At 39.3% G+C, this 26,933-nt stretch overlaps 1 protein-coding gene and 1 long non-coding RNA gene across 6 annotated transcripts in view; one reads left to right on the forward strand and one right to left on the reverse strand.

Annotated features, from left to right (window-relative positions):
• On the reverse strand, positions 1-25,453 carry LOC130151815 (uncharacterized). The gene is made up of 4 exons (XR_008822729.1): positions 18,997-25,453; positions 9,860-10,057; positions 8,895-8,977; positions 1-5,911 (listed from the first exon to the last, which is right to left on the reverse strand). It is a non-coding gene; the product is annotated as an uncharacterized LOC130151815 (long non-coding RNA).
• Positions 1-26,933, forward strand: part of DST (dystonin) — a 303,289-nt gene that overhangs the window by 5,552 nt on the left and 270,804 nt on the right. For all 5 annotated transcript variants that reach the window (XM_056344537.1, XM_056344539.1, XM_056344546.1 and 2 more), the window contains exon 3: positions 9,955-10,143. In XM_056344537.1, coding sequence (XP_056200512.1) covers positions 9,955-10,143 — 189 coding nt within the window. The remainder of the gene's footprint in view (positions 1-9,954; positions 10,144-26,933) is intronic.

Raw genomic sequence — 26,933 nt, forward strand, 5'->3', positions numbered from 1 at the left:
CTAGGAACCACTGAGATTCTGCTTACTATACGTCATCTGTCCATCATTGTTTGTCAGCTTTATTCACTGCAGTGCTGCCTTTAGATAGGCTAGCAAGCATCGGTCTATGCTGAGAAACAGCCTGTTTGGCAATTGTATTACAAAACACGGCAATTCCCTGGCTGCTGCAGCAAGACCACTTTGATTCCTGAGCTAACTCCAGAGGAGTTAACCCGGGTACCTTTACTCTGTGCTACAGTGTAGTGTAGAAATGCCTGATATGTTTCTATAGCCATCTGGTTGCCTGCATCTCTATTCTGGCTTCCAACAGTCTGCAGAGAAGTGAAATGCTGAGGGGATCTCTTCTTAGCTCTCTTAGTCACCCGACAGTGTACGGACATTGTGTCACAGTCCACGTCAGTGGTATGGCACGGTCTCAATACACTATATATCGGGACCTGCATTATAAATGAACACATCCTCACACTTCTCTAACAAGATAGGGACAACCACTGCACAAAGATCCTGCACGTAATAAAAGGTCATCTTACTATTTAGTTTCCCATTAATACAATGATGTCAACAACATCCTAGCTATCGTATTTACATATTTATGTAAGTATTTACATACTCTGGCTTGTCAGTAACTACTGTTATCTCGGGAAGTGTGTGTTTTGGATGAGGTTGTAACTGTTGTATGCCAGTTACAGTGCACATGTCTGGTGCACACAAGCAGCAGTTTGCAAGCAAGCAGAGCCCTGGTTTCAAGGGGATCAAGGTGGAGCACGGCTTGTCACCACCTTTCTGTTAGCAGCCACATTGTACACATGTACAGAATGTGAACTTCTAGCTACTGTTTTTTGGCTGAAACTAACCTCAGATTGAAACTGTGAATTAAAATAGCTGAGGTCGTACTTGTGGTGAGCACATGTATTGCCACATCTGCTGTAGGAACTGTTCTTACACAGATGGAAAGGATCATGTAGGGGTCCATACATCATGTACAGCTCTAACCATCTACACTGATTTCTCAGTTACTGTGGTTAGGTTATGAGGGTGACAGATCAGGTTGTGGGTGTCCCTTCAGAAACAGCTCAGCACTTTAGGCTGAGGGTACTATATGAAAGAAAGCACAATATGGACAGGGTGGTATGGCCCTTGGGGCTGCTTCTGTTCCTGGGCTGCCACATGTGTTTTCCTAGGGCATGGAAGAGACTCACGCTGTCTTCCACTCCCAGGCTTTTTAAGGAGAGGTGCCTTTGGTGTGCTACAGAAGAAACTACGCAGAGCACAGGGTGAAGTCACCTTGCTGTTTTCATGTGGGATCTGATTCGGCTGAGCTGGGCTTGTTGGGCCTGGCCCTGTGAAACATGAGCGGATGCCATCCCTGCGGCATGGAGGCGTCTCTGGCTCTGGGGAGGGTGCCTCAGCCCCTCCAGCTGCCCTGGGCAAGGACTTGGCACTGTGTGAAGGAGATGGCTGAGCCAGGTCATCAGACCTGTGGCTGATCTTGATGTAGCGCTAGCAAAGCTGGCTTGTTTTTGAGCCGATTTCTTTGTGCTTCTGGTTCACCTGTGAGCCTGGGTACCTGTTATCTGGATACTTCTGCCATCCAAAGCGTTTGAGCCCTCGTCGTGCTCCCTTGTTCCCTACTGCCCTGCATTGAGGAGAGTCAGTGGTTTGCTGTTCCTGACTCATCAGAGGGAACGAAACATGAGTTATGGCTGAAGCACTTCATCAGCTATGGAAACTAACTGCAGTTGGCATCTGGGCAAAGACACATTTCTTGCAAGTTGTGCCAATGTCCTTATCGCCCCTGTCCACTCAGCTGCTTAAATACAGCACTCGGCTTTAGGATGGCAGGGTAAATAGCAGAGCAGACTGGAAGTGAAACACAGTTTTACAAGACTTAATTTGTGATTATCTAAATTGATAGCACTAACTATACTGAAATATGTAATCATGTCAGACTGAGGTATTTTATTTATCCTCCTCCTTTGTTCTAGAGAGAACGAAATGATGCAACTAGGTCGAGGCATCATTCCCTTCTGATCTGCTGCCACTACCTTCCTGCACGTAAAGTGCAGCCGGAGTTGGAAAGTGACTTTGCAAAACCAGTATCCTCTTATACAGCACAATAAACTCACTGTAGGCATTTACAGTTTATAGTCTGTAGAGCTACTCAGCTGACCTAGTGTAGGTGTCTGCTTCAGGATGAACTGAATGGTTCTTCAAGCCTCACTGAGCCTATCGACTAAATTTTTCATTGGCTATAACAGGAGCTTAGACTAGTTGCCCCTGAAGGACAGACTCATTCAGATATGTTGCTGGTATCTGAGCGTAGGTATCTTAATAGATAGCTGAATTCCGCCCCAGGTATCTTTTTTTAAAGTATTTTTAATAGATGCCTGTTAAGTCTCTCATTAGTTATGCATCTCTTTTATGCTTGACAAAGTACAGACCCATCTTAACATGCTGTGGTGGCATAAATTCTCTTACCAGTTTACGCTTCAGACAAGCACCCTGGACAGAGAGTAATTTCTTTGTACTAGATGTTGGGCAGCACTTGCATGGGTTAGCAAGTTGTATGTTATTTCTTATTCTTCTTCTTACTTTATTTTTAATACTGAAAGTTAATTCCTTACAGCAGATTCTTGATGTATACTGTACACTGCCCAAGCTGAGAAGTGATGAGATGGAAAACAGAGGAAGCAGGGGTGGAAGAGGGACATGCTTGGGAAATGTGCTAGTATATTCTAAATTAAACTTTCTCTTACAGACCACTGATCAAGCAGTACTCTGATTTATTTTTGTTCTTAAGTAATTGTTTCATTCCTACTGTAGGCTTGCGGTGCCTTGAGGTAACAGGGAAGGAACTGGCAAGGCAGCTGTGGAGGGCTGCAAGCCGCCTTGTCCAAGAATGATAGGACTGCCTGGAGAACAGGCTGGCTTCTGTGGTTTATAGGTTTAGACAGGAAAGACTATTGAAAGGGTATCTTGAGGCGTAACTTGGGCTCCTTGGCTATTTGCTTACACATCATCAGATTTTCCTAGTGTTAGGGCTTACCTGCGTTGATGGGAACCCTAACCTTGTGATAGGAAAAAACACACATTGTGTAAAACAGCAGTTTAATGCAGCCTGGGTTATCAAAAACTGTATTCTGAATTCACATCTAAACCCTAGGTTCACACAAGAACTTGTATGTATACACTTAAGGGCCTGCTTAGGACCTGGAAAGCAGGTTATTGATGAACTTTCACGAACTTGGTTGGGAAAGTAATCTTGTTCAGGTTCTATAAAAAACAATTGCTTTTAATCCCTTTGAATGTGTGGACTTATCTTGGAATATGACACATGCCAAATCACAGTCTTCAATATCTGAGAAATGGTTCCAGCACTGCTTAGAGTTTAAGTTTTAGAAGATAAGAATAATGTCTCCTAAAATAAACTTAAGACATGCAAAGAAGCATCAGTGAAAGCTTGTTAATGAGTGAGTGGAATGAGAAATTGAATGTGAAATCTTACATTTGATGTTTTAAATCTTGATTCAGATCTTTATAGGAGTAACCTTAGCTAAGATTAAAAAAAAATAATCAAGAGAACCACACAAAAAAAAAACCAAAAAAAAGGTTGCAGCCTACTTTTTTGAGACCTGATAGAACCAAGAAATAGCAAATGCAGTTGCATCCTCCTTGTGTGTTTGCGAAGTAATAGACTGAGTGAATGCAGGTAATTTTCCTGCCACAGAAAACGAAGACCTAGCTTTAGTTAGCAATCATTAATATTAGAGAGGATGTATAAGTAGTTTGGAAGACTTAACTTGAATCTTTTATTTTGGGCTGAACTTCCAGAACTGGCAGTTAAATGCTGTGGAGGTGTTATTGTTTCTTTGTAAACTGAGGATATTTGGGATGGAAGTCACTATGGGAGAAGGAGGAGGGAAATAATGCAATCTTGGTCACTTTTTAATTTAAAACAGTTCTTAAAATGCATATAGAAGTTTGTATGCGCAGCAGAAAGATTCTCAAATTTCTCTCTTCAGCATGCAGAAGAATTTGATACAATGAAGTTATTTAATTAAATGTGCCTTTTTAGTTCAAGTAGGTACTTCAGCTATAGGGTTTAATTCTATTTCAGCCTGTCTGCAAAACAGCTGAGAACTCCAGCATCTTGAGATCGGTTTTGATACTACGCATACTAATGTCGCCAGGCCCTAAGTTGTTGTAGGTTGCATATACATGAAAGTTTCCAAGCTTTAAACAAGCAGTAACTGACACTTCAAAGACTGTTTCGTGAGGCCGTTAATTGACAGTGGTAATAGATGACAATTCTCATGCATACACAGCCATTGTCAAAAACCTTAGAAGCAAGTACACGAAGTTGGATAGCCTGTCTGAGCTTCCTTTGGCTTTGATATTCATTAGTGCAGCTGCAAATATGCATTTAGTCTACGGGACTCACTCAAATATCCGTAAAGGCATTTGCAAACACAGTTGAGTTCTGTTGTCATTCCTCCAGTTGTGCTGAGTTGTGGCTTAATGCTAGCTAGCGCTGCTTCTGTAGTTTACTGAAGACCTGCCACAAGGTAAACTGGGCTGCTGTCTAGTGTCCACTGAAGTTAACACAAAGATTTCTGTTGGCTTCAGCTGGACATCAGATAATGCACTCTTACTTCTCTTGAAGTTAATGTTTAGGGACTCAGAAAACACATACTGGCTGGAAAGGTTGGGTTCCAAGACTAGAATTCCAACACCCAATGTATTCTACATAAAATACACACTGAGAAAAATGAAGAATGAATATGGTTTCTCATCAAGCATAAGAATAATAGATAGTGTATGATGAAGGCCGTAGGGACAGTAGCAACTGGAATGGAGAGGAAAAGGATCTGGTGAATCAATACAATCACACATTGAAAGAATGGAGGAGTCAAAGATTCACGTCACTAAAGTGGTAATGCACACACGGGATAGCACTGATTATTCGTGTGGTGCTATTTAAGTATCAGACAAAGAATTAAAAACAAATACAGAAAAACCAAGACAGTGAAAGAAAAAGGTTCAACACATTATCCAAAGTCCCTGCCCATGGCAGGGGGATTGGAACTAGGTGATCTTTAAGGTCCCTTCCAACCCAAACCACTCCATGCTTCTATGATCTGTAAAGCAAAAATTGGACAAGTTCTTTAGGAAGTTTCAAAATCCTATTTTTTATACTAACGAACAAGCTAGGAATAGGCAAAAACATAACAAGGATTGCAGAGTATGACATACTTGGTTATCAAATACCAGATCATACTGAAGAAATTCTGAAGAATGGGGCAAATGAGCACACATGATGTTCATAAATGCAAGGCTGGGTGTATTACAGAGAAAAGGAGTTTATCCACTTTATTAATTTTTACGTTTATGGTTTCCAAAAGGGCCTTTTGAATTACTCTTGACAATTCCGTGACCTCTTTCAGATGTATAGCCTGATCAGAAAAGAAGACGGGATGGGAAATATTTAAACAGAATAGAAAAACATGCTATATTATTATATATATCAGTAGGACAAATTTGTAAGAGTGCTGTGTTGAATTATGGGGATCCAGCAAGAGTATGTCTGGGGCGTGTAAAACTCTCTCTCTCTCTCTGGAATTATGTCATGTAGAAGACGGAAAATAAGAGGAAAACTGACCATAAAATATATATGGAAAGATGAATACTGTATCGAAGGCAGACCAAAGCCTGGTCCTGATCCATCCTATCTAATTTTGGATACTTACAATATAGATGTCTATGAGTGAAGTAGTCAGCTTGGTCTTCCTCTGTGGCCAGTAGGTGCTGTTAGGGGATGGTTCATCTGACCCGGTGACTTCGGTGGCTCCAAAGGGAGCCCAGGGAGGGGAGGTCTGCTGAGCTTTGGTCAGAGGAATCCCACACTGTGTTTCTGTATACAAGAAATCAGTTAGTGAATCAGAGGAGTGAAGTTAAAACTTGGCTGGATAAGAAGATACTTTTTTTACAGAACCCCTTACCATGGAAGTAATTGTACATAACCAGTTGTTTGTGAGCTGTGGCACACAGCGCCCAGGCTTGCAGTGTTCATCATTGGTTTGGGTGTAAAGATAGACACAACAGGCCCTTTCAATATTACCACACTTCATTCCAGGAAAAAAATGCTTTCAGAGAAGGCTTAAAAGGATGAATTTCAGCTAAAAGAGGCTGATCTGCCCGGTCTCCTTCTGTAGATAAGAAAGCTCCCTTGAGAGTAAGTGAACTAGGTTTTGGCTCTGTATCAGCCTCCAGAGACACCTCTCTATTCCTGCTGACTGTAGAGCATGACTAGGAAAAACAGTCTGCATGGATTCAGACTCTAACCAGAAGGATGCACATGAATGCTTTTGGAGAGAAGATAATCCCAGGTTCAGCTTGCCTTTTGTCTTCTGCTGTGGTATCTAAAACTGGTTCTGGTGGTCATCTGAGTTTTTTCTTTAAGGAATAATACTTTGTAGTGTAAATCTTTGTGCATTTATTTTATTATTTAGAAGACAGATTTTCTAAAAATATGTATTTGAGGCCTTGTTTGTTTTGCCTTGTTTCAGAATTTTACAGGCATAAAAATGAGTCAGGCAGTAGGGTCTAGGAATGAGCAACTCCCTTTCAGCACAAAGAAAAGGTTTGTCACTGTCCAGTGACACAGCATTCACATGATACCAGAAACTCCAAACTGCTTAATGGTGTTAGAGCATTCTATTGCCCCCAAGATTTAAAAATCTCTAGTGTTTTCTCAGCGGTCTCAGCTGGTATACTGTGCATACCTGAATATTTTGCAATACTTCTCTGCTCTTCTGTGAGTGCTGACTTAACATCTAAAATAGTGCCATCCTTGCCAAACAGATATTTGTGTAATCTTCACATTTTTTATTTTTGATTGCTGAATTAATATGATAAGTTTTCAATTTTGGGTTCAACTGAAGGATAACTAACACAGATGACACAAGAAAAGTCTGTTCATTTCACTGTTGAGAAGGGATCACTGGCCATTCTAGTTTTGCAATGAACATAGGAGTAGCAGCTGCCACAAATTACGTCACTTTTGACTCCTCTCTTCATTTCTGATTACCAAATTTTGAAATTTTCCAGATTTGAGGCTCTGGTCTGGCAAAGTTTCATTGCAGGAATGAGTAAGCATTTCAGGCTTTGGTCTGAGGACTCTGCCCTTGTAACATTATCTTTGTTGATATGGAATTAATTTTCCACCTGAAATCATGATCCTCTGCCTTTATCGCATTATAATCCTCCCCAGAGCAACCATTTGTGATACTGTGGGCAGATTATGACTTCAAGTGAAGAATAAGCTTCAGCAAACAGAAGCAGATGAGCTCTTAAAGAGATAAAGATCCCATTTTCTTGCTAGTAATAAACAGCAAAAGAGAAAAATATATAAAATACAAAGGAGAAACACTGTCTATGAACAGGCTTTGCTGGAAGTCACAAGTGACTTTTTAATATTGAAACATAATACTCCATCAGCAAACCCTGAAGTACTTTGGGGTGAAGTCACTCAGTGAGACAGACCCACATACTTAAATCCCTGTTTGGCTTGCATTTCTAAGCACTTTTAGAGCTGCTTAGCTTCTACCAAATACTTCTGTTACATAAACATACTTTCCCAAAGAGTTTTATCCAGCTAATGGGGATGGGAGCGTGGTGAGGGAGCAGCTGCAGTGCAGGGTATATAACCTGGCTTCAGCCTGTAGCCCTCATCTGTAAGTGAATCTTAATGCATTTAACGTTTAGGAAATCTCTTCTAATTTCAGAACTCAGAATAGATTTGCTGGGCATTTTGGTCTATTAAGGAATATTTTCTTCTACTACAGAATAATATCTGATGCACACTAACATTTTTCTGCAGAAGAGAATTTCCACAAGCAGCTCTGTAACAGCAGGCTGCCCGTGTTGCATTTCCCCCTCTCATCCGGAATGTTCCGAGCATCACATTGAATGATAAGTTGTCTCTGTTAGCTGCTAGAAAGCAAATGGGGCAGTATATTTTCCCACTGCAATGGTGTGGCAGAGTATCTTACAGATTTAAGTCTTTAAATGTTTAGAGATCTGCCTATACCCATGCAGGTCTGCTGGCTGCAGTGGCTTCCCTTACTCTGCTTGTGTTGGTTGATATGGATAGGGTCCTCCTTCCATTAAGATACAGGGAGTCAAAGTCTGGCCCTACCTGTAGACTGAATGACTCCACTGCTTTAGTAGAGTAGGTGGGATCATAAAAAAAGATTCAGGAAATTTTGGCCATCATATGTATTTCATAGCCCTAATGGACCACATACATGAACCTCCCAGATGAACTAGGTAGAGTTGGGCTCTATTCCTGTCCCTCCTGTCCAAGTGTCCAGGAGTAGAAGGTTGCTACTTGGAAGTTACTTCACCTGATACTTCATCTTGACACTTCAACCTTTTCACATCATCTGTTGCATGCAATGTGTATCTGTAGCAATTACCAGCATGTGCATGTAAATGTATGTTTGTGTGGTTTGGCTACCACATTGACTTCACGGAGCACACCTTTACATAACGAAAGTAGCTGTTGTTCTCTCTGAGTGCCCAGAACAGACTGCAGCTCTCTTCCCTTGCGGTCTCATGAACATTAGAGGAGTAAATCCAGTTTGCACAGAGCCATACATCTGACTTTTGATTGCTTCAGTTTACCAACTTAACATTTTAGCATAACTTTTCTAGGCTGATTTCCTATAAGGCAAAACAAACCACCAAAACCAAAAGGAAAAGCTAAGGGAAAGGGAAAAAAAGAACAGCAGGTTTATAAGGAAATCTGTTGCTCCCACTAGTATTCAGCTAGCAGGAACTTGGGATATTTAGATTCACAGCATAGATTTCAGCACTTTTAGCTAAAATCTCACCTTGCAGAAGTTTGATTCTTTATGTGGACCAGCCATTCTGAGTGCTGGGTTTGTCCCGTAAGGACTTCAGCGGAAATACTTTACTAGGAAAAAAAAAAGGTGAAAAATTCGGCATTATTGCATCTATTCTGGGTTTTGAAAGGTATATAGTCCTTAAACTGCAGACTGTCACTAAGGTCATAGATTTGGCTCACTTATTCTGAAAGCTGATGTGACTAAGTGAATGAAACTCTTATTTATAACCTGGCCAAGTTTAATATCAACGCACGTTGTATTCAGTACAAATGACGCATGGCAGGCTCGTGCATGCTCATGAGGGCACTCAGTGAAATGAGAGAATGCTCATTGTAAATGCTCTGCAGATAGCAATACAGGGCTAGCATTATATGTGTTGCCATTAAAGGAATGAATTTCTATACGGCTAAGACATTCTGGATGATGCCCAGAGGTTTTCACAGCAGCCTCTAAAAAGCATTTGTGAAGGGCAGCTTTTCCTGAGTTTATTGATTTGGCCAAATATACATGTATTTCTCAGATGATAGCAAAAGACAGCACTCTGTCTTAATTATTTTATTCCAAATGGTAAGGCCTCCCCCCAAATCCAGCAGCATCAGAACTCTTAACAAGAACCATTAGTCATAACGAAGTGTTGCCAGCTACCAGTTTTTCTTCACTTTCATTCTTAGGAAAGAATGCACGTTTCCAGCTCACGCTCCCTGAAACAATTTCTCATGAGGCCAAGAATTAACCTGGAAAATTTTAATTAGAAATTAGAACTATTTAGTTATAAATAACTAAAAGTGGGAGCTTATAAAGAAAAGCAAGAGGCGTTACTGCTGCTAGCTGTGTCAATAGTACATATGATTGAGAAGTATAAACCAGATGTGATATTAACAGCACATGGCAACATCTCTTTATTGTTACATGCAGTATAAATGCAGGGTTAAAGATGAGCATGCTTGTACCTCAAGTTGTTGTTAATGTCCTGTATGATTTTTGTGGTGTTATATGGCTCTGTTCTGGGAGATCTCAAACACGATGATTGCTTTTTCTGCTATAGGGCTTTAGATCAAGTCCTCGTCATGCTAGAAGACGTGTAGCACCTCGCCTTGAGGAAACACAACCTATAGTGGAAGCTCACCACCTAAGTGAGCAGGAAACTTCTGTAAGAAAAAGAAAAATCAAGAAAAGCAGCCGAGTTCAACCAGAATTTTATCATTCTGTTCAAGTTACCCCAACTCGAAAACCTGTAAGTATTCTACCTTTAGGGATAAATAGCACTTGAAGTATATTGTAGAGGCATGTAATGGAATTCTAATTTTTGGGCCATCCATGTTCTGTTCCTCAATTTAAAACCTTTTTAGTTCTCATGTTGAGTGAATCTAGCTACAGGTTTGTTTGACTGCATTTAATGTTGATGCATAACTCTACGAAAGATTCTGTTCTGAAGAGGGATTTTGAATTTTGAGTTTTATTTAATGTTCAGTCTATATTCAAATAAGATATTTAATTTGATAGTTTTATAGTGATATTACTTAACAGGTTTTTACAGCACATGTATATGTTATTGAAATTCCTTATCACATTTATCAGAGATTCTATGTACTGAACCAAAATTATATTAAATCTCATTACTAGATACAATTTTGAGGTCTCTTTTGCTTTATACAGTATTTACAATCTTTCTGCTCAACAAAACTTGTATCGAGTCTTATCATTCTTTGCTCCTCAGCTTGATCTAAACATAATTCTTTCAATACTGATAACCTACTTTTAGTGAGGAAATATGACAATTCATTGAAACACACAGTCCCTAATGTAAATGCATGTGAAGATATTTCCTGCAGACACAATGCATTCCTCTTTTTAATGAGAGCTCCTGGCTTTGATGCATTTGCTAACCTATCCGTGCCAATGTTAAGGGGCTTGAACTACTTCTATTAAGCCAATATTATTAAAAAGGTAACTATTGAGCATACCCTAAAAAAGATATCTCGAGGTCGCTCCAACTTAACTGAACCCTCCTAGATTTGTGTACATTGACCACCAAGAATTATCAGTGACCTCTGAAGCTGGTTTGAGAAAGAGCATTCCCTAGTGGAATTGTCTGAGAGATCAAGAAACTTGTGCACAGAAAAGAAAGCCACAGCTGCCAGAACTTCTACCTTTCAGCCAATACCTTTCGTTTCTCTGCTTTCACTTCACTATTCCCCAATTTCCTCTGTTCTCTTGTGCTTCCACTTATTTATTTTACTCTGCTGCTGTTTCTGTGGTTTAGTTTGATCTGATGGATTCGTCTTCTGCTCTACTTCAAGGATCTGCTCTTCCTTTTTTCTCAGCCATCTCCCTTTCACTCCCATCCTATCTTGCTCTCTAGACTCCTGGCCTTAACTGTTACATTCTTACTAGGTCTCCAGCCTCTCGCCAGGCTCCTCTCTATTCATTACTTGCTTCTGATCTTTGCCCCGCTTTGTCATCCTTCCTTCATCTCTTGCATCATCTCCTCTATTATTTTCCATTCCGCTCTTGGTTTTTCGAATCCCTTTTTTGTTTAATTGTTATTTTTTTCCATGGTAGCCCTATGCTGAGGGTAAGCCTGCCTGTAATCGTGAGGCTATTACCGACTGCTGATTACCAACGTGGGAAAAAGAGCATCAGTAGTGCTGAATTAAAGAACTAAAACTGTGGAAATGGTGTAAGCAGCAAAACAGGCTTTGAAGAATGGATTAGTGAAATTAAGAAAGCCCTGCTTTTCCCCGAAGTCAGTAACACGTCAGGGAATTCAGGACCAGCAAAGAAAAAAAGAAGTGTAAGAATAGAAAATGCACAGTGTTACCAAATAACTTCATTTTCCTGTCGTTTCATGGTTCTGTGCTGTGTCTGACAAGACCTACCACTGAAACAGTAATAAATCCCAGACACAGAGAAAACTTCTCTCAGTGCTGTCACCATTATGTCACTATCTTGAAATTGCTTTTGCAGTATATCTTTTATGCAACATTATATAGTTCTTTTGATAGCCTTTTGTTCTACAGCCTAGATGAACTCACATTTCTACAAAAAAGAATAATTAATTATCTTTATTAGACTATGATCCAGAAAACATAAGTCACCAATTTCATTTCTCATGGATATAGTAAGTTATTTTGAATGTATTATTAAAGCCATGGTGACAGGGTGAGTAAGGTTCATGCCATGACGAATCACTGCAGCGCTGTGAAGTTTCATGCAATCATAGTGTTGTCCATCCCACCGTCTGTCGCAGCTTCGTTCCACTTAGTCTCGGTGTCTCAAAGATGAGAGACTTTTGTCCTTCATCTTTGAACAGTTTTACATGATTCAGTGCCAGAAATGCTCTTGTTAGTCTGCATAATTTCTTTCCATTATCTTTTCCTGTTATTCCTAGCTCTGCCCACTTGAACCACTTTAAGTATATCATCTGTTGTCTTGATGTTTACACTGGGGAAATATCTGTAGGCAGCTATGGCCATATCCTGCTTAGTCATGACTTGAAAAAAAAAGATGTATGATGTCTGGTAACAAGAATACATAATTTCTCCTCATAAAGCAGTTCTTCTGATCATTTTTGTTGCCTTTTTCCTACTTGTGCTTTTTTGTCCTGATTTTCTGACAAGAGAGAATGGTATTGCCAAATTAACTATAAAATAGCGTTATATGGAAAGGTTTTTGTTTGCTCCAGGAAATATCTGAGTAATCAGTCATAAAATATGTTAGCATGTTCTGTTGCCATATTAAGCTATATGCTTAAAGACTTTTCAGATACTTCATTAAAAGTTTTGTTGGATGTTTAGATGCTAGGCTTTCGTATTCCTGCTAATTTAGGCTATTTCTTATTTGGTGGTTTTGTTGTGTCTAGAACTCGTTTTGCAGTTTCCTAGCCACAGCTATAATTATCTGAATTTGCTTGGATTATTTCTCACTTCCTGCATAGCATTTTGAGTTCTTTCCAGTATTGTCCCTGATCTTGTCAGAACTAAACAAAAATAAATTAGGTGTAATTGTGTGTATGGGAGTAACTTCACTGAAGACAACAATTGCTCCCCTTGAAAATCTACATGAGCAGATGTTTGCAGAAATAGAACATTACTTTTCCTTGAAAATGTCTTTTTTTTTTTTTTTCTTTTAAACCTTCAAGGTCATTAATAAAGACATTAAATACTTTTCATCCTGATACTGATCCTTACCAGACAGAGTTCATAGCCATTTTCACTTTATCTTATTCATCTTACTGCAGCACAACGTCAACATAATGGTGTGTAGCTTACCCCTTTCACAGCACATTGTTATATATTGTGCCCTGTAGGTCACCCTCTCATTGGTGGCTGTATTATTTGTGCTAATGTTCCCTATAGTGACAGTTTTACACCAACTTCACACTGAGGAGAGTCCAGATACCTATTACTGAAGCATGCTTTGAATTTTTGAACACAATGGAGAACGCTTGAGTAGAAACAGAACTGTGTTCTTTAAATTAGCATGACTTCATGGAAGTCAGAGGAATGTTACATATCACTCCTTTCAAAAACTGGGTAGCTAATTCTGTATAGGTAGTTAAATTTTCTGAAGGTGTGAAAGGATGCACAAAAGTCTCCTGTTGTGAGCTTGCTGCTGTCTAGGAATACTTCTCCAGGGCAAATTTTAAACTAGGGGTTTTATTACAAGCATTTTGCAAATACTACTTATATTTTACGTAGTGGTCTGCTCTGAAGCAAAAGTATAAAACACTGCAAATTACTAATATGTTTTTTTTTTTTTTAACCTGTGCTGGCCTGGAAGCAAAAGATGACCTTGATTTGTGCACATTATGGCTTCTGAGCTGCAGGGTTAGTTAGACATACAGGTCTGCCAAATTCTGATTTCACCTGTATGTCTAAATATATAGTTGAAAAGAGATGCTGTCAAAGCAGTGCCTTTTGACACCTCCATTGTTAAACAGTTTGAAGGGCTCTTAAATTGCCTGACTTGTGCAGCCACCAGGGATTACTTAAGACCATGAGATGTAGTACCAAAATTTGCACTTGCATTTGTCGTAACAGGATCACTGTATGATGTGCGGCAGATGAGACTACAGAGACTGGGGCATAAATAACCTGGTTCCTTTGCTTTCAGATGCTAAATCCTGTTTCTACTCAAAAGCCTTGCCCTTCACTCATCCAAACTTACTGGTCTGTTTCACACCTGTAGTGTAGTGACAGCATATAATCGAGGTGGTTATCTACTAGATAGTGTTAAAAAAAATGTATCTCTGAAGTAATTTACAAAGAATAAACTGATGACAAATAATGATCTCAGAAGCACTGCTGCTCCTAGGTATCCCTCCAGTGTCTCCTAATGAACCCATTTCTAATTATTTAAAGACTTTCCTTTGAAGCAATTTAGCTTCTTAGGGGTGGGTGAAGAATCACTACAAGGGAACAGAGAGGGAGGTAAGATGTTTGGGAAGAACACATGTAGAAAATGGACTGATGCCACCAGCTTCATTGGTCTATTGAGACTACTCCCATGACTGAAGTGAGGCATGCACGGTAAAGACAGATGATGCGAGTTTGAAAGCAAAGTTAATCAGTTTCTAACGCATGTAAAACCATGAGCTGTCCCATCCATGGTCTTACTCAGCTATCCTGGTTTTTGCATTTATGTGTTTAAGACTTAAAACTTATGAGACAGCATTACAATTATGTAACAAAAACACATTGGAGTTTTTTTTTAAACATCTAATACCAAATCATTTATAGAAGTCTTGGTATTAGTTGACACCTTACCTAAGATGAAATTTTTCACATGGATGAAGTTGTTTTACAGGGCTTTTTGGGTGTTTTTGATGTGTGTCATTAAACAATTGCCATTTCATTTTGTTAATTTCCATTTATACTTCTGGTGTTATTTACTAGTTTTCCAATACTCTGGTGTACTTTACGTGATATCTGAATGACCTAATATAGGTGACATACAAAAATTACTGATCTCTCTGCCCAAGATTTGGGTAACTCCAATATTAACTATTTAATCTATAGATTGCATTCATAGCTTCTTCCTTTTGGAGGCATCTGCTTGTTTTGAATTATGTCTCCTGTGGAACATATTTAGAAGCAAATATTGCAAAACATTATCTTATCATTTTTCACCTTTAGCATTTTTATTAACATTATATTAATGTTCTCAAAACATATGACAAAGCTGTAAGCTACCAGACTCTGCATGCATATCCTCTCCCAGGATAATCTGAGCACAGCCATAGTGAAGAAATGGAGGGAACATGTGAATGAATATAAAAGGGAAACAAGGACTGCATTTTTTGCTTTAAGTCTGTTGTGGTTTAACCCAGCAGGCAGCTAAACCCCACACAGCCATTCACGTCAGAAAAAAGGTAAAACTCGTGGTCTGGTAAAGACAGTTTAACAGGGCAGAAAATGAAGGGAAAATAATAATAATGATAAAAGAATATACAAAACAAGTGATGCATAATGCAAATGTTCAATAACCACTGACCAATGCCCAGCCATGCCCCGAGCCGTGGGCTGCCACCCCTCCAGCCACCTCTCCCCAGCTTTATTGTTCAGGATGGTTCATACGGTGTGGAATATCCCTTTGGCCAGCTGGGGCCAGCTGTCCCACCTGTGTCCCCTCCCAGCTCCTTGCGCACCCGCAGCCTCCTCGCTGCTGGGGTGGGGTGAGGAGCTGAGGACTTGGCTCTGCAAGCGCTGCTTGGCAATAACTAAAACATCAGTACGTTATCAACATCGTTCTCATCCTAAATCCAAAACACAGTGCTTTACCTGTTACAGGTACTAGGAAAAAAATTATCTCTATCCCAGCTGAAACAAGGACAAAAACCTAAAGGATATTGATGGGGATTTTGAGAAGCTCCTGAAAAGTTTATTAGGTGATTGATTTGTAGTTTTTAACAAGATTTAAGCATCTAGACATCTTAGACATTTTCTTAAAACACCTCAAGGAACCTATTTTAGGTGTGTAGGATCTTTGCAAATATCACTATAAATGTGAAATAAAGACAAAGATTGTAGGGGCCATTAGGTTGACTTCAAAGGCACCTCTTTTTCTTTCTGAACATACACATGCCTGCCAAGGGATTGTTTACATCTCTTTCTTGGACTGTTTTGGTTTATTGCTTTTCTTATAGCAAATAACTCCTCACTGATAAATTCTTCATAAAAATTTACACAAAGACTTCATTTTCCTGTGACTCTGCTAGCTTCTGTACCTCTTCCCTTGCTGCCTGCTCCCAATTTCCTCTTGGGTGCTTTTCCCTCTCCACCCTGCAGCTCATCTGTTGCACTGTAGCAAATGCCCATTTCTTCCACTCCTTTTGCCCAGCTCCTAGACAGTTCAGATTTTTTCACTAGGCCAGGGAGGTGATTTTTTACAACTTTTAAACTACTTTTTGTTAAAGTGCAATAGTAACATGTTAAAAATTGGATCTGAGACTTAAAATTATTGTTGGATTGTCTTTCTAGTGATTTTTTTTTCCTATGGATGAGATACTACATCTATTAAGTAGTGCAAAAGAAACAGTTAATTGCATTAGTGCTAATAATTATTGATGACACAACTATGTCAAACCACATAGAAATAAGCATAGCAGTAACAGTACAAATGTACATTTAGAGCACCTTAACTGACTTCAGTGCTAGCTCCTATTTGGACAGTTAAGGTCATTGGTATTAATTGTCTCTTGTGGTGGCAGATCATGCCTGGTTTGAGTGTATTCACTGAGATTTGCACTTGTGTGGTTGGAAATAGCATCAAATCTGTGTTATTTTCCTATACACAGTTTCAAATCACCCTATACTTGTGGGCAAAGCCTTCTTAAATAGCAGATTTTCTCTTTGATAGGTTAGCTGATTCCATAGGATTTTTATTTTGTCTGTATCAATTTTTATTCCCAGAACAAATGCTTATTTACTGAAAATGGGATGTGAGCTTAAACCAGCCTGGCTCTGTTTGATCTGAAGTGTTGAAAGAGGGTCAAAGTGCACCCTTGGTCCTTGGCGCTGAAGCTAACTTGTTACTAAATTAGCAGTGAATAAGATAAAATAGTCTTCAACTGTTGTATCAAAGAAACAGAGCGGTAAAACTCTGGCTTGAAAAATGTGTAATAGTTTTTTTGCCACTCTTATTTTGCCATGATTTCTATTAACTGGGATTTTGTGTTCATTGACAAAATTATACTATATGTATGCCGTGTAGCCTCACTGAGAAATTAAATTTTTAACTGTTCAGAATTTTTATCTTTAAAATCCCAGTATCCTTCCTTGATAGGTAGTAATATAAACCCAAGCTGCTAAAATGTGCTAGAGGTCTTAACTGTAAAAAAAAAAAGTTTTATGTAAATGACCATAAATAGTAAATTTTGTACAGTAGCTGAAGGCAGGTTAAAGGTTTTTTTGTTTGATTTTTGTTATGATGGTATTATTTGCACAACTTAAAATGGCCAGTTATTGTCTCACAGATGCACAGTAATTATAGAGCCTAAATGCAGATGTTTCCTTTTCCTTCAGTGCCACAGGAGTCACTCTTCAGAGCTGTATTGTGTAACATCCTACTGTGGCACATAAACAGTACATCTTTATATAGCAAGGGACTCCCTTATCTATTTGTATTTATATATAACACTACACACGGGTATTATGTTAAAAGAATAGTTTGGCAAAGGCAAGTATTCAAACATTAGGAAGTTCTGGAATTAGGGTTACATGTGCAGCTTTAATTCAGTCGATTATGCATCCGCATTGTCATATAGACTTGAATTGTATGGAGTACTGTTTTTTCACAGGATGTACTCTGTATTTATCGTAGGATGGAAGTGCTCTTAGGATGACTTTTATGTGTAGGAGTTATGCTGCATAAGTTGTAAAGTGTGTAAATGAATAAAACAGGAGGCTGCAGGAAGGGAGAGGATCTCTCATTTCTTTAAAAAGCATTGAGTGCTTCCTTGGAGACTAAAGGGTGGGCACAGGGTCACTGTGAACGTGCTGAGCAACTGGCTTAAAACATTTTTTATCTTCCATTTTCTAAAAGCCTGACTCATAGCATATGGTTGGGTTTATAAAAGTTCTCAAGCTGCCATTCACCACTGAACTCTGTATGTGCTGTGGTCTGAGTATTACTGATACATAATTCTAGTAACTCTTAAAAAATCAGATCCCTGGCATCTCAATTTGACCTAGGTAACAAAACTGACCTCCTGGTTTCAGTTTTGCATCCTGTGTAATGGGAAAGATCATTAGTATTTGTGAAGCGGTCATATACTACTGTAGTCATGAGCACCACAAAACAGTCTATGAAATAACAATTTCTTCATCACACCGGCATTTAAATAGCATGAAGTAAGTTGAGTTTTGGGGCTGCCCATTGAACAGAGAATGACAAAACAAAATATTGAACGACTGTTCATGGAATGAATATCACCCCTCATTTGCACTAAGTAAGAGACAGCGGGGATGTAATAGTATATGATCGCATCATTATAACTGCACCATGATGTACAAATAAACAGGCTGAACTAAGGTTGCATGGTGAACTTTGAATCTGGGATTTGGTAGTATTTTAGTTCTGGACTTTGCAGCCTTAAGAAAAGTATTTTAACAAGAACTTCGTGTTTGATTTCCTACTCTTGTTAAAAAAAGTAAACATAAAACCAAAGCTCCATTGTGTGGCTCATCAGCAGGTTTTGACACTTGTAACTACAACACAAAAAATTTGCTATTTGATTTCAGGGAGAGAGTGACGATATTTGTGTTCCTCCATACAAACTGGTAACACGGGGAACAGGTATTTATTTCTAGAGGAAGTCTCAGATACGGCTGGAGCTGGGGTGAAATTTCCATTTCCTACTAGGCTCCTTAGGGGATGTGCCGCCTTGTGCTCATTCTTCCCAAGCACGGCTCTTTTTGCCCTGTCTCCTCCAGCCTGCTGCTGACCTGCCTCTGCCCCACCGCTGGCTCCTTCCTCACTGCCCAGTCCTCACTCCTCTGCTGACCTCAGCCCTTCTCCTCTCGCTTTGTCAGCCCTTGTATCACTCTCCATGTCACACCCCTTGCACAGCCCTTCCCAGGCTCACCTGGTCCGTCATCTCATTGCTCTGAGGCACTTGTGCAACCGGTATCTTTGATTTCTGGGTCTCCCTGTGGCCGCTGGCTGCATATTCCATGCATACCTTCTTCCTTGACTCTTGTCTGTGTTCTTGGAGACCTTCTCCTCTCACACAGTTCCTACCCTCCTTGTTCATCAGAGCACCTTGTTGAAAGCCTTTTGCTGAGGCAAGACGGGTTTCATGCCAGCATGTCAGATCCTTAGCTCTGCCCTGATTCGCTCTTTCCAGCACTGATGGTTACTAGTCCCAGCTGTTACCTTGCAGGTCCGTTTCTCCTCTAGTCCTCATCCATGGAGTCTGCTGTTCCCTTGAAGGCTCTTCAGCTGCAGCTCCCAGACTCTGCCAGTGTCTGTGTTTGTCCCCCACGCTGTCAGTCCCAGTGGGTTTCTCCAGCCCTTTCCTCCAGCGCGCCGGTTCCTGTGTTTGTCCTCTGCATTCAGACTGCATGGCTTCTTCCTCTTGCTGGCCAAGCACAGCCGAGCGAGTCACGGAGAGCATAAAAGAAAAACAGACTCCTGCCTGTCCAGTCTGGTGCCTGCCCTCCCCTGCTCTCCCTGCCTCTTGCCTGCACTGCCATCAGCCTGCAACCACTGCAGGTAACTATTAGACGGAAAGATTAGTTTTGCCTCCGTATCTCCAAGCTGGAAGGATCCTGCTCAGCTCCTCGGCGGGGATGGTAGGTGTCCTGACATCGGAGGTAAGAGCTGCGAGGGTGGAATTTGCTTGGTCAGTCTGTGGTGGTGGGGTATTGGTCTGGCAGCTCTAAGACCCCTGAGAGTCTTGAGAGGCTTTGTTTAGTGGGTGCCAATCTGAAGAAATTTAGTTGATACACTGAAGACATTTTAGTTGACAAATTCTAGCATGGCCTTGTTTAAAAAAAAAAAAAAAAAAAGAAGAATTCTGATAAAAATCATATTGGTAGTCACCTGGACCCTAGGAATAGTTAAATCAAACTATTTAACTTTGCAAAGAAGAACTACCGGCAGATGAGGAGAGATTAAAAGAAGTTGACTCGCTCAGCAAAACCAAAAGAGGCTGAGAGGGGGTACAATGCAGGCTATGCATGCATCAGGAAAGCAAAAAAGGTATTTAAGGAAATGAACACTATTGTTGCAATAAACAAAAGACCAGAAATAAGTTTCAGGTGGCAAGTAGAGGAAGATTATTTGAAATCATGAAAGCAGGAGGCTCTGGAGCAGTTTTCTTGTCAGAGCAGTTAGATCAAACCCAAACTTTAAAAGCTTTACTTCATACTCCCTGATGCCAGGGATAGCAGATGATATTTATATCTCAAAGACTTATCACTCTGGCAAATGTAGACAGATTTTTAACAAAGATGGCAAAAAGCCTATGTCTAGCTTAAAGGATATTCATATTTGAAGCATCTATCCCAAAGTCTAGCATCTTCTCAAAAAAGATCACTGGGATATTTTTTTAGTGTTGACAAATAACTACTGGATATTTTCATCATCTTGTTCTCGGGCTTCTTGGTCAGACATGGACTAAAAATTTTAAGAAAATTCAACCTTGGGCAGGGAATATTTTCAACGAAATGTAAGGTGATGTAATGAAATGTAAAATGGATTTTGTAAGAGAAAACAAGCTGATAATTATTAACAGTATTATTAGTGTTGTGTAATTGTAAGAATCTGTATTTTCAAAGAGTTAAATGTTGATTGATCACTGATCAAGTCTTAGAACTTTGTTTTAAAACGTGGGATTAAAACAGTTTGAAATAAACAAATGAGTATTTAATTTTATAAGGAGGCAAACTTACCAGTCAGGAACGTTAACAGTTGTCACTAGAAGCTATTTTATTTATATATTATATATATAAAGAATATCAATACCAGTGTTTTAGATTTTCATTATGTCAATGAAAAAAATTCTTCTAAGTCCTCCTTTTATTTTTTCTTGAAAACAAGACTGATGTGCCCATCAGAGATTCAAAAGCTACTTAGAATTTTAATTTGCTCTTTGATGTCCAGAGTGTTTTCATACTCAGATACATCTTTTATGGCAGGAGTAATTTGGTTTGCTATTAAAACCTATATATAATATAACATAATCTCCAATGAGAAGCTTAGAAGGCTGAGGAAAGGATTTGAAGTTAGATGATTTCTTATTCCAGACTCTTCCTCTGTTATAGTTGGCCTTGTAGGCATAGTAAGCAGATAAGACTCTGTGTGCCTCCCTCAAACCTTAGTTGTTCTGCTGTGTTATTCTCTTTTGTGTCTGGCAGACTAGGGGGATCTGAAAGGATGCAAGATAGCTGCAATTAAAAATTAATTAAAAAAATATTTGTAGGTAATGGGAATTTTTTTTGCAACAGTTATATACAGCAGTCATCTAAGGCATACACATTTCTTTTACAGAAATAATGAGTTTGAGACCATGAAATTCTGGCATTTTAGGTATTAATATCTATGAAGCATTAATTTTGAAACAAGATAATGATAATTATAATGGAAGCAGTAGCACATATCTTGCTGATGGTTTTAGTATAAAACTCAACCAAAATACCTATTTCTCATACTGTGGCTTCCCAGACACTAAAAGTTAAAAATACTATCTTCCCATCTGCAAAACCTTCAGTACCTTTCTGTTGGCTTCTATAATGTAGGTAAGCTATTTCAAGAGTAAGTCGTACAATTCATGTTGAAAAAGTAAACAGAGGAACTAGGTGAGGAATAAAGGAATGGATTAAATATGAAATATATCAGGGTTGTCATGTTGATATTATTAATTAAAAAAAAACCAACACAACACTTTTTTTGTTAGCACAGTTTCACAAAGCAGCTTTTTAAGAGACCTGAGGGCTGTGGCATAACATGGCTAGTTTAAGCTGAATGTTGTTTGGCCCCCCTTATATAGAGGTCTTGGTTATGCCATGCTTTTCAATGTATTCATTTGAAAATGAAAAAAACAACAAGCAGGTTTTCCTTGCACAGCAACATACTTTAAATGCCTTATTTCTCTCTTATGATAAGGTTGTTGAGATTAGTGGAGATTATTTTCACAGTGTCTGATCCCTTAGCTCATCTCACAGTTAATGGAGAGTTTCAAATGTGGAGCATCTCTCAACTTTCTGCTCCTGAAAGAGATCAGTGATAAATTAAGTATACGAAACAGAAACTCTACTTGTTGTAGCATAATATTCACTAATTTCTTTTCCTAGCTATTAGAAGATGGTATCACTTCAGACCAATAACTGCTTGAAATTTGATACATCTCTGTGGAATTGGTACACGAGGTGCTTTGTGGCTTCTGTTGCCTCCATTGCACACATCTCACCCAGGGACTACTTCAATGTTTTACCCAGTTGTTACTTAAAGCAGAGTGTATAAGCAGTCCTCGGCGCAGGGATCAGAACCAGCACTTCCTTCTCCCCAGAAAGCCTTGTGTGCTGTGACGCAGAGTGCTACGCTCCCTCTTCCTCTTTCTCATTCCATAGCAAGAAATCTTGGAACTTTTTTTTTTTTTCTTTAATCTGTACCAATCCCACAACTCGGCTAGCTACTGGGAAATGAGGGTTTGAACCTAGGTTTCAAGCTTAAGACAATAAGGAAAAGGCAAACAGCTGCTTTGTTGCTTCTGTAGTTCGAAAGAATCTAGTGTGCTCTGCTGTTATGAAAGGATGACTGAAGACCAATTTCAGGAGAAGGTTTGGGGGTGTCTTGTGTCCCTGATGCTGCATCATCCTGGGTGACCAGGTTTTTCTGACTACTTAGTTCCTACCAAAACCTCAGTTTTGCATCATGTCAGTTTTAGATGTGTAATTAGGTGGTTATCCAGTAAACATAGTTTGATGTTACAAAACTGTATTACAATGTCCAAGTACATACGTGCACCTAGCCCTTGATCCATTTGAATTTCATGTGCTCAGATAACCTATTTCTTTCATGAAAGTTGCCTCTGTAAGGTTATTTTCCAAGTGTGGGAATGGTAGAGATTGACCTACTAGCATTCAGGGAAGATCCCATCTCCTTTTGAAAGCCTGTGAAAGCATCAGAATTTCCTTGTATAAATACAATCAGAGGCTCAAAATGCATGTGATACTTAATTTGTGTGTCTGTTTTGAATTTTTATCATTTCTGACAACATGCAGTCCCCAGGGACTTGCATAGCCTGATTATATACGTTGGATGGTTTGTATTCCTCATTGCATTATCATCTAATCAGGTTAAAGTAGTAAAGATTTACTAATGGGAACATTCAGTTGCCCTAGATTTTATCTTAAATTTATTAAGGTATTGTATTTTAAAAGTTGATCCACTTTAATATCATTCAATCTGGGATGTTAAAGTACAAAAATAGCCTGTTACATTCAACTGATATTCTAAATTAGGAAGAATTTTGTTGAAACACACTTGGTAAAACCATGATTCAAACCCTTCACTTCTGTTCAGACTTATCCATTGCCCACAATGAATATAATGAAAGAAAAGAAAATGTATTCCATGAATTCTGAGATAGTTTAGTGTAAGTGAAATAGAATTTTCAGTTTAGTTATGAGTTATTTATATTTCAGTCACTGTTGACCTGTACTTTCCAACAGCTTCCAAAAACCAACACGAAAGGACTCACTGCAGGGGAAAATCTCAAAGATAAGATGTGGAAACACAAGACATTTCATTAGAATTCAGCTGGCCAGTGCAATCTCCGATGTGTCATAAAGTTGGGGAATTTTTGCAATCTGATGATAATTCGTTATCAGCCTCTCAGCAGCTTTTGCCAGCTGGATTGCTTGACTGAGTTTAAAACCTGACCTCTGCTAATGCTTCTGCCTTGAGAAATGACAGTGCAAAACCCACTGGCATTCTTCAGGGTATCGGATACTGTTTAGGGGTGGGTTATCTTGATATATGGTGTTGTGTGTTACCTTACACCATTTTCCAGCTATTCCATCTTCCACCTAGTATCCACCTGATCTTCTGCAGCGCCTCACCTACGACAAACAGTCCTTTCCCTCCTCAAAGCAAGTCATGCCTTGGTACTTGGCCAAATCCCTCTTACAAGAAGTATACTACATATTTCTTTGAAATCATCCCCATTACTGGAAACCAGCTCACTTTTATAGCACAGTAGCAAGCCTGACTCTCAGGCGGCTGCTGCAATCACCTGATTATAGAGAAAACCATAGACGCTGGCAGAAATGAGTTTTGCTCTCCTAAATGCTTTCCTGAGCATGCTTTGTCACCCGAGAGGCAGTGGTGAGGGCTGCGTGTGCAGTTTGCACCCCCCTGTGGTACTATCAGTGAAACAATGCATTAAGTTTAATCCTGTACTTCAAATGCAGGCAAAACTCCGCTTAGATTTGTTACGTATGACCAACAGGCTTCAGTGCACAAGCTATTACATGCATAACTGCTGTGCAAATACAACAGTTCCCGCTGATCACGAATAGAGGCTACAGATTAGTCTTTAGGCTAACGAGCAGAAGGAATGCACAACTGGAGGTATAGAATAAGCAGCTATAGTATCGAGGCTGTGACCTTATGGACCTAAGAACAGTCAAGCCCTGCCCCTCGCTAAGTCCCAGAGTAGGCTAAGTAAGGATGTGTCTGATCAATATTTTAGTGGACATGAAAGACACTTGAGTCACGTAACTCAAAAAAAATGTTGTGTATAATTAACAGTCACATTTTTCACTTGCAGACAGCAATGTGCTTTATCGAAAAGTAACAGAAGTGCCTTACATGTTGATTTTAGCATAACTGATTTTTTTGCATATGCTGTCCTAATTGGCCAGGAACCTTTTCAGGATGTAGAGATTAACCTGTACAGATGTTCTCCATTACTTTGTATTTTTAAAACCAGTTAATATGTTGCTGTAATCATGGAATTATTTTGGAATTTGGAATAATTATTAAATTATTTGAAATTTAAAGCTACAGCATGGAAAATGTGTTCGCTAGAAACAAACAGGCCAGTGGGGTGAGTAGTAAGTGTGTTGTGAACAGTGGTTGGACAGGGGCAGAATGATTACAGACTTCTTATCAAAACTATTAATTTACCCAAGCAAAGCAGTTGTTCAGTTAAGTTTACATTTGGAATAGCAAAATTTAGGCTCTTAAAAATACTTACGTGCTCAATAGCTCTGTGTACACATTACTCAGAAGTATCTCCACGCTGAATAAAAAGTAGACTGTAATTAAGTTAGAAGTTGTCATTTCTTAGATGTGAGTTTGCTAGATTTTGCTATTATGAAAAATTCCTTTCTGACCTTCCTACCTTGTTCTGAAAAGGAGATTAACATAATTCCTGAAGAGCTAGTAAGCCAAAATCGGTTTTGTTCATTCATTTTGTTAATGCACGCATTAAGTAAGGTTGGACAACTTAAAAGAGGATAGCTAGTTGTAATACGCATGGATGCCAAAGATTGCTCTACTGTTGCCTGTTCGGTTTGATTTCTTAAAAATATGTCGAGGTCTTCTCACCTAGCTTATCTTCTAGTACTGTAGCACAGCTGACCAGAATGACAGTCTCCTTTTCCCTAAAACTGACATCTCAATAGAGAGTATGGAGAATATGTTCAGTGGTGTATATGGAATCATCGCTCAACAGTGCTTTTGGTTTCTAAGGGCAGGAGGAACTACAGAAGGAGTTGTTACTAAAAAAAATAAGAATGGGTTATTAAGGCCTCTTTTGAGAAAAGGAAATCCTACTGGACCAAAACTGTAGCATACTTCCAAAGATAAAAATTTGAGAGTTGAGAGATCTTTCTTCAAAACTTCAATAACAACTGCTATTGTACTTTGTCCTTGCATGTTCCAAGCTGCTACATAAAGACTACCTATGGCTATAGCACCCTCACAACACCATGACTGTGCTCTTTCTAATTCTTACATTACAAAGTAGAAATGAAGGTGAAGAAAATGAAAGGCAAAATCTGTCTCCATGGGTCTGTGTGATCCAAAGACATTGAGGGCTGCTGAGCAGCCAATAGAAGATAAAGGCCCGAAGGAGCATCTTCAGAGCTGGGATTAAAGGAACACTTTCTCTTTTTATGGCAAAATCTGGCGCTAAGGACAGGCCACAAGAAGCTTAATCCCTGACTAAGCACATCAGGGCCTCTCTTAGCCCCATCTGGTACAACAGAGTACCCTCCATACCCTGCAGCAAGCTGTGTGCTTACCGCTCCCATGAGGAAGACACCTGTATGTGACCATCCTGCTTTATAAGATCCTACAGAAAGTTTTAGCTTATTATATAAACCGGCAGCAAAACATTCCTGGCACTAGAACTAATTATGAAGGCAATCAGAGCTGGGATCAGACAGCTCATGTTTCTGTTTTTCCACACTTACCCTTGCTCTCTCCACATCAAAATACAGCGAACAAGAATTCAGTTAACGGGTTTTATGTATTCATTCCCTCCCTCTCTCCTCTTTTGAACTTCACCACAAAGTACTGTAGAAGCACAAAAGATGATTGGGATAGAAGTGAAGGAGGTCAGGAGAAGCAACCACTAGTAAGAGGTCTCCTCCTACTTGGCGAATTATTTAACTATTCATTATTGGCAATTTTATGCACAGCAAAGAGTGCATTACACTTTTACTTTGGGTTATGCAGGTTTTGAGTTTTAAAATGGGTAAAATACCCTCCAATGTAATAATGATTCGCTGTCCACCCCGTAAGAACTGATGATAAAAAGGTTCATATAGCAACAATAATTTTATCAGATCTGTCACAGTGTAAATTTATTTTGTAGGTAAAGGTACATTTTAAGTCCCTCAAAAAAGGAAAAAAACCCACCAAAACCCCAATGCCAAAAACCAAAGGGCTACAGGACAAGCCTAAAATAATAGATGTCAAAAAATCTGGAATCTTAGATGGGCTGAATGAGGGCTGTCTCTTCATAACAAAGCAGACTATACCTCTCCAAGCTGAGAATAGCATACC

The sequence above is a fragment of the Falco biarmicus genome, chromosome 6 (genome assembly GCF_023638135.1).
Source record: "Falco biarmicus isolate bFalBia1 chromosome 6, bFalBia1.pri, whole genome shotgun sequence".
Taxonomy (NCBI): Eukaryota; Metazoa; Chordata; class Aves; order Falconiformes; family Falconidae; genus Falco; species Falco biarmicus.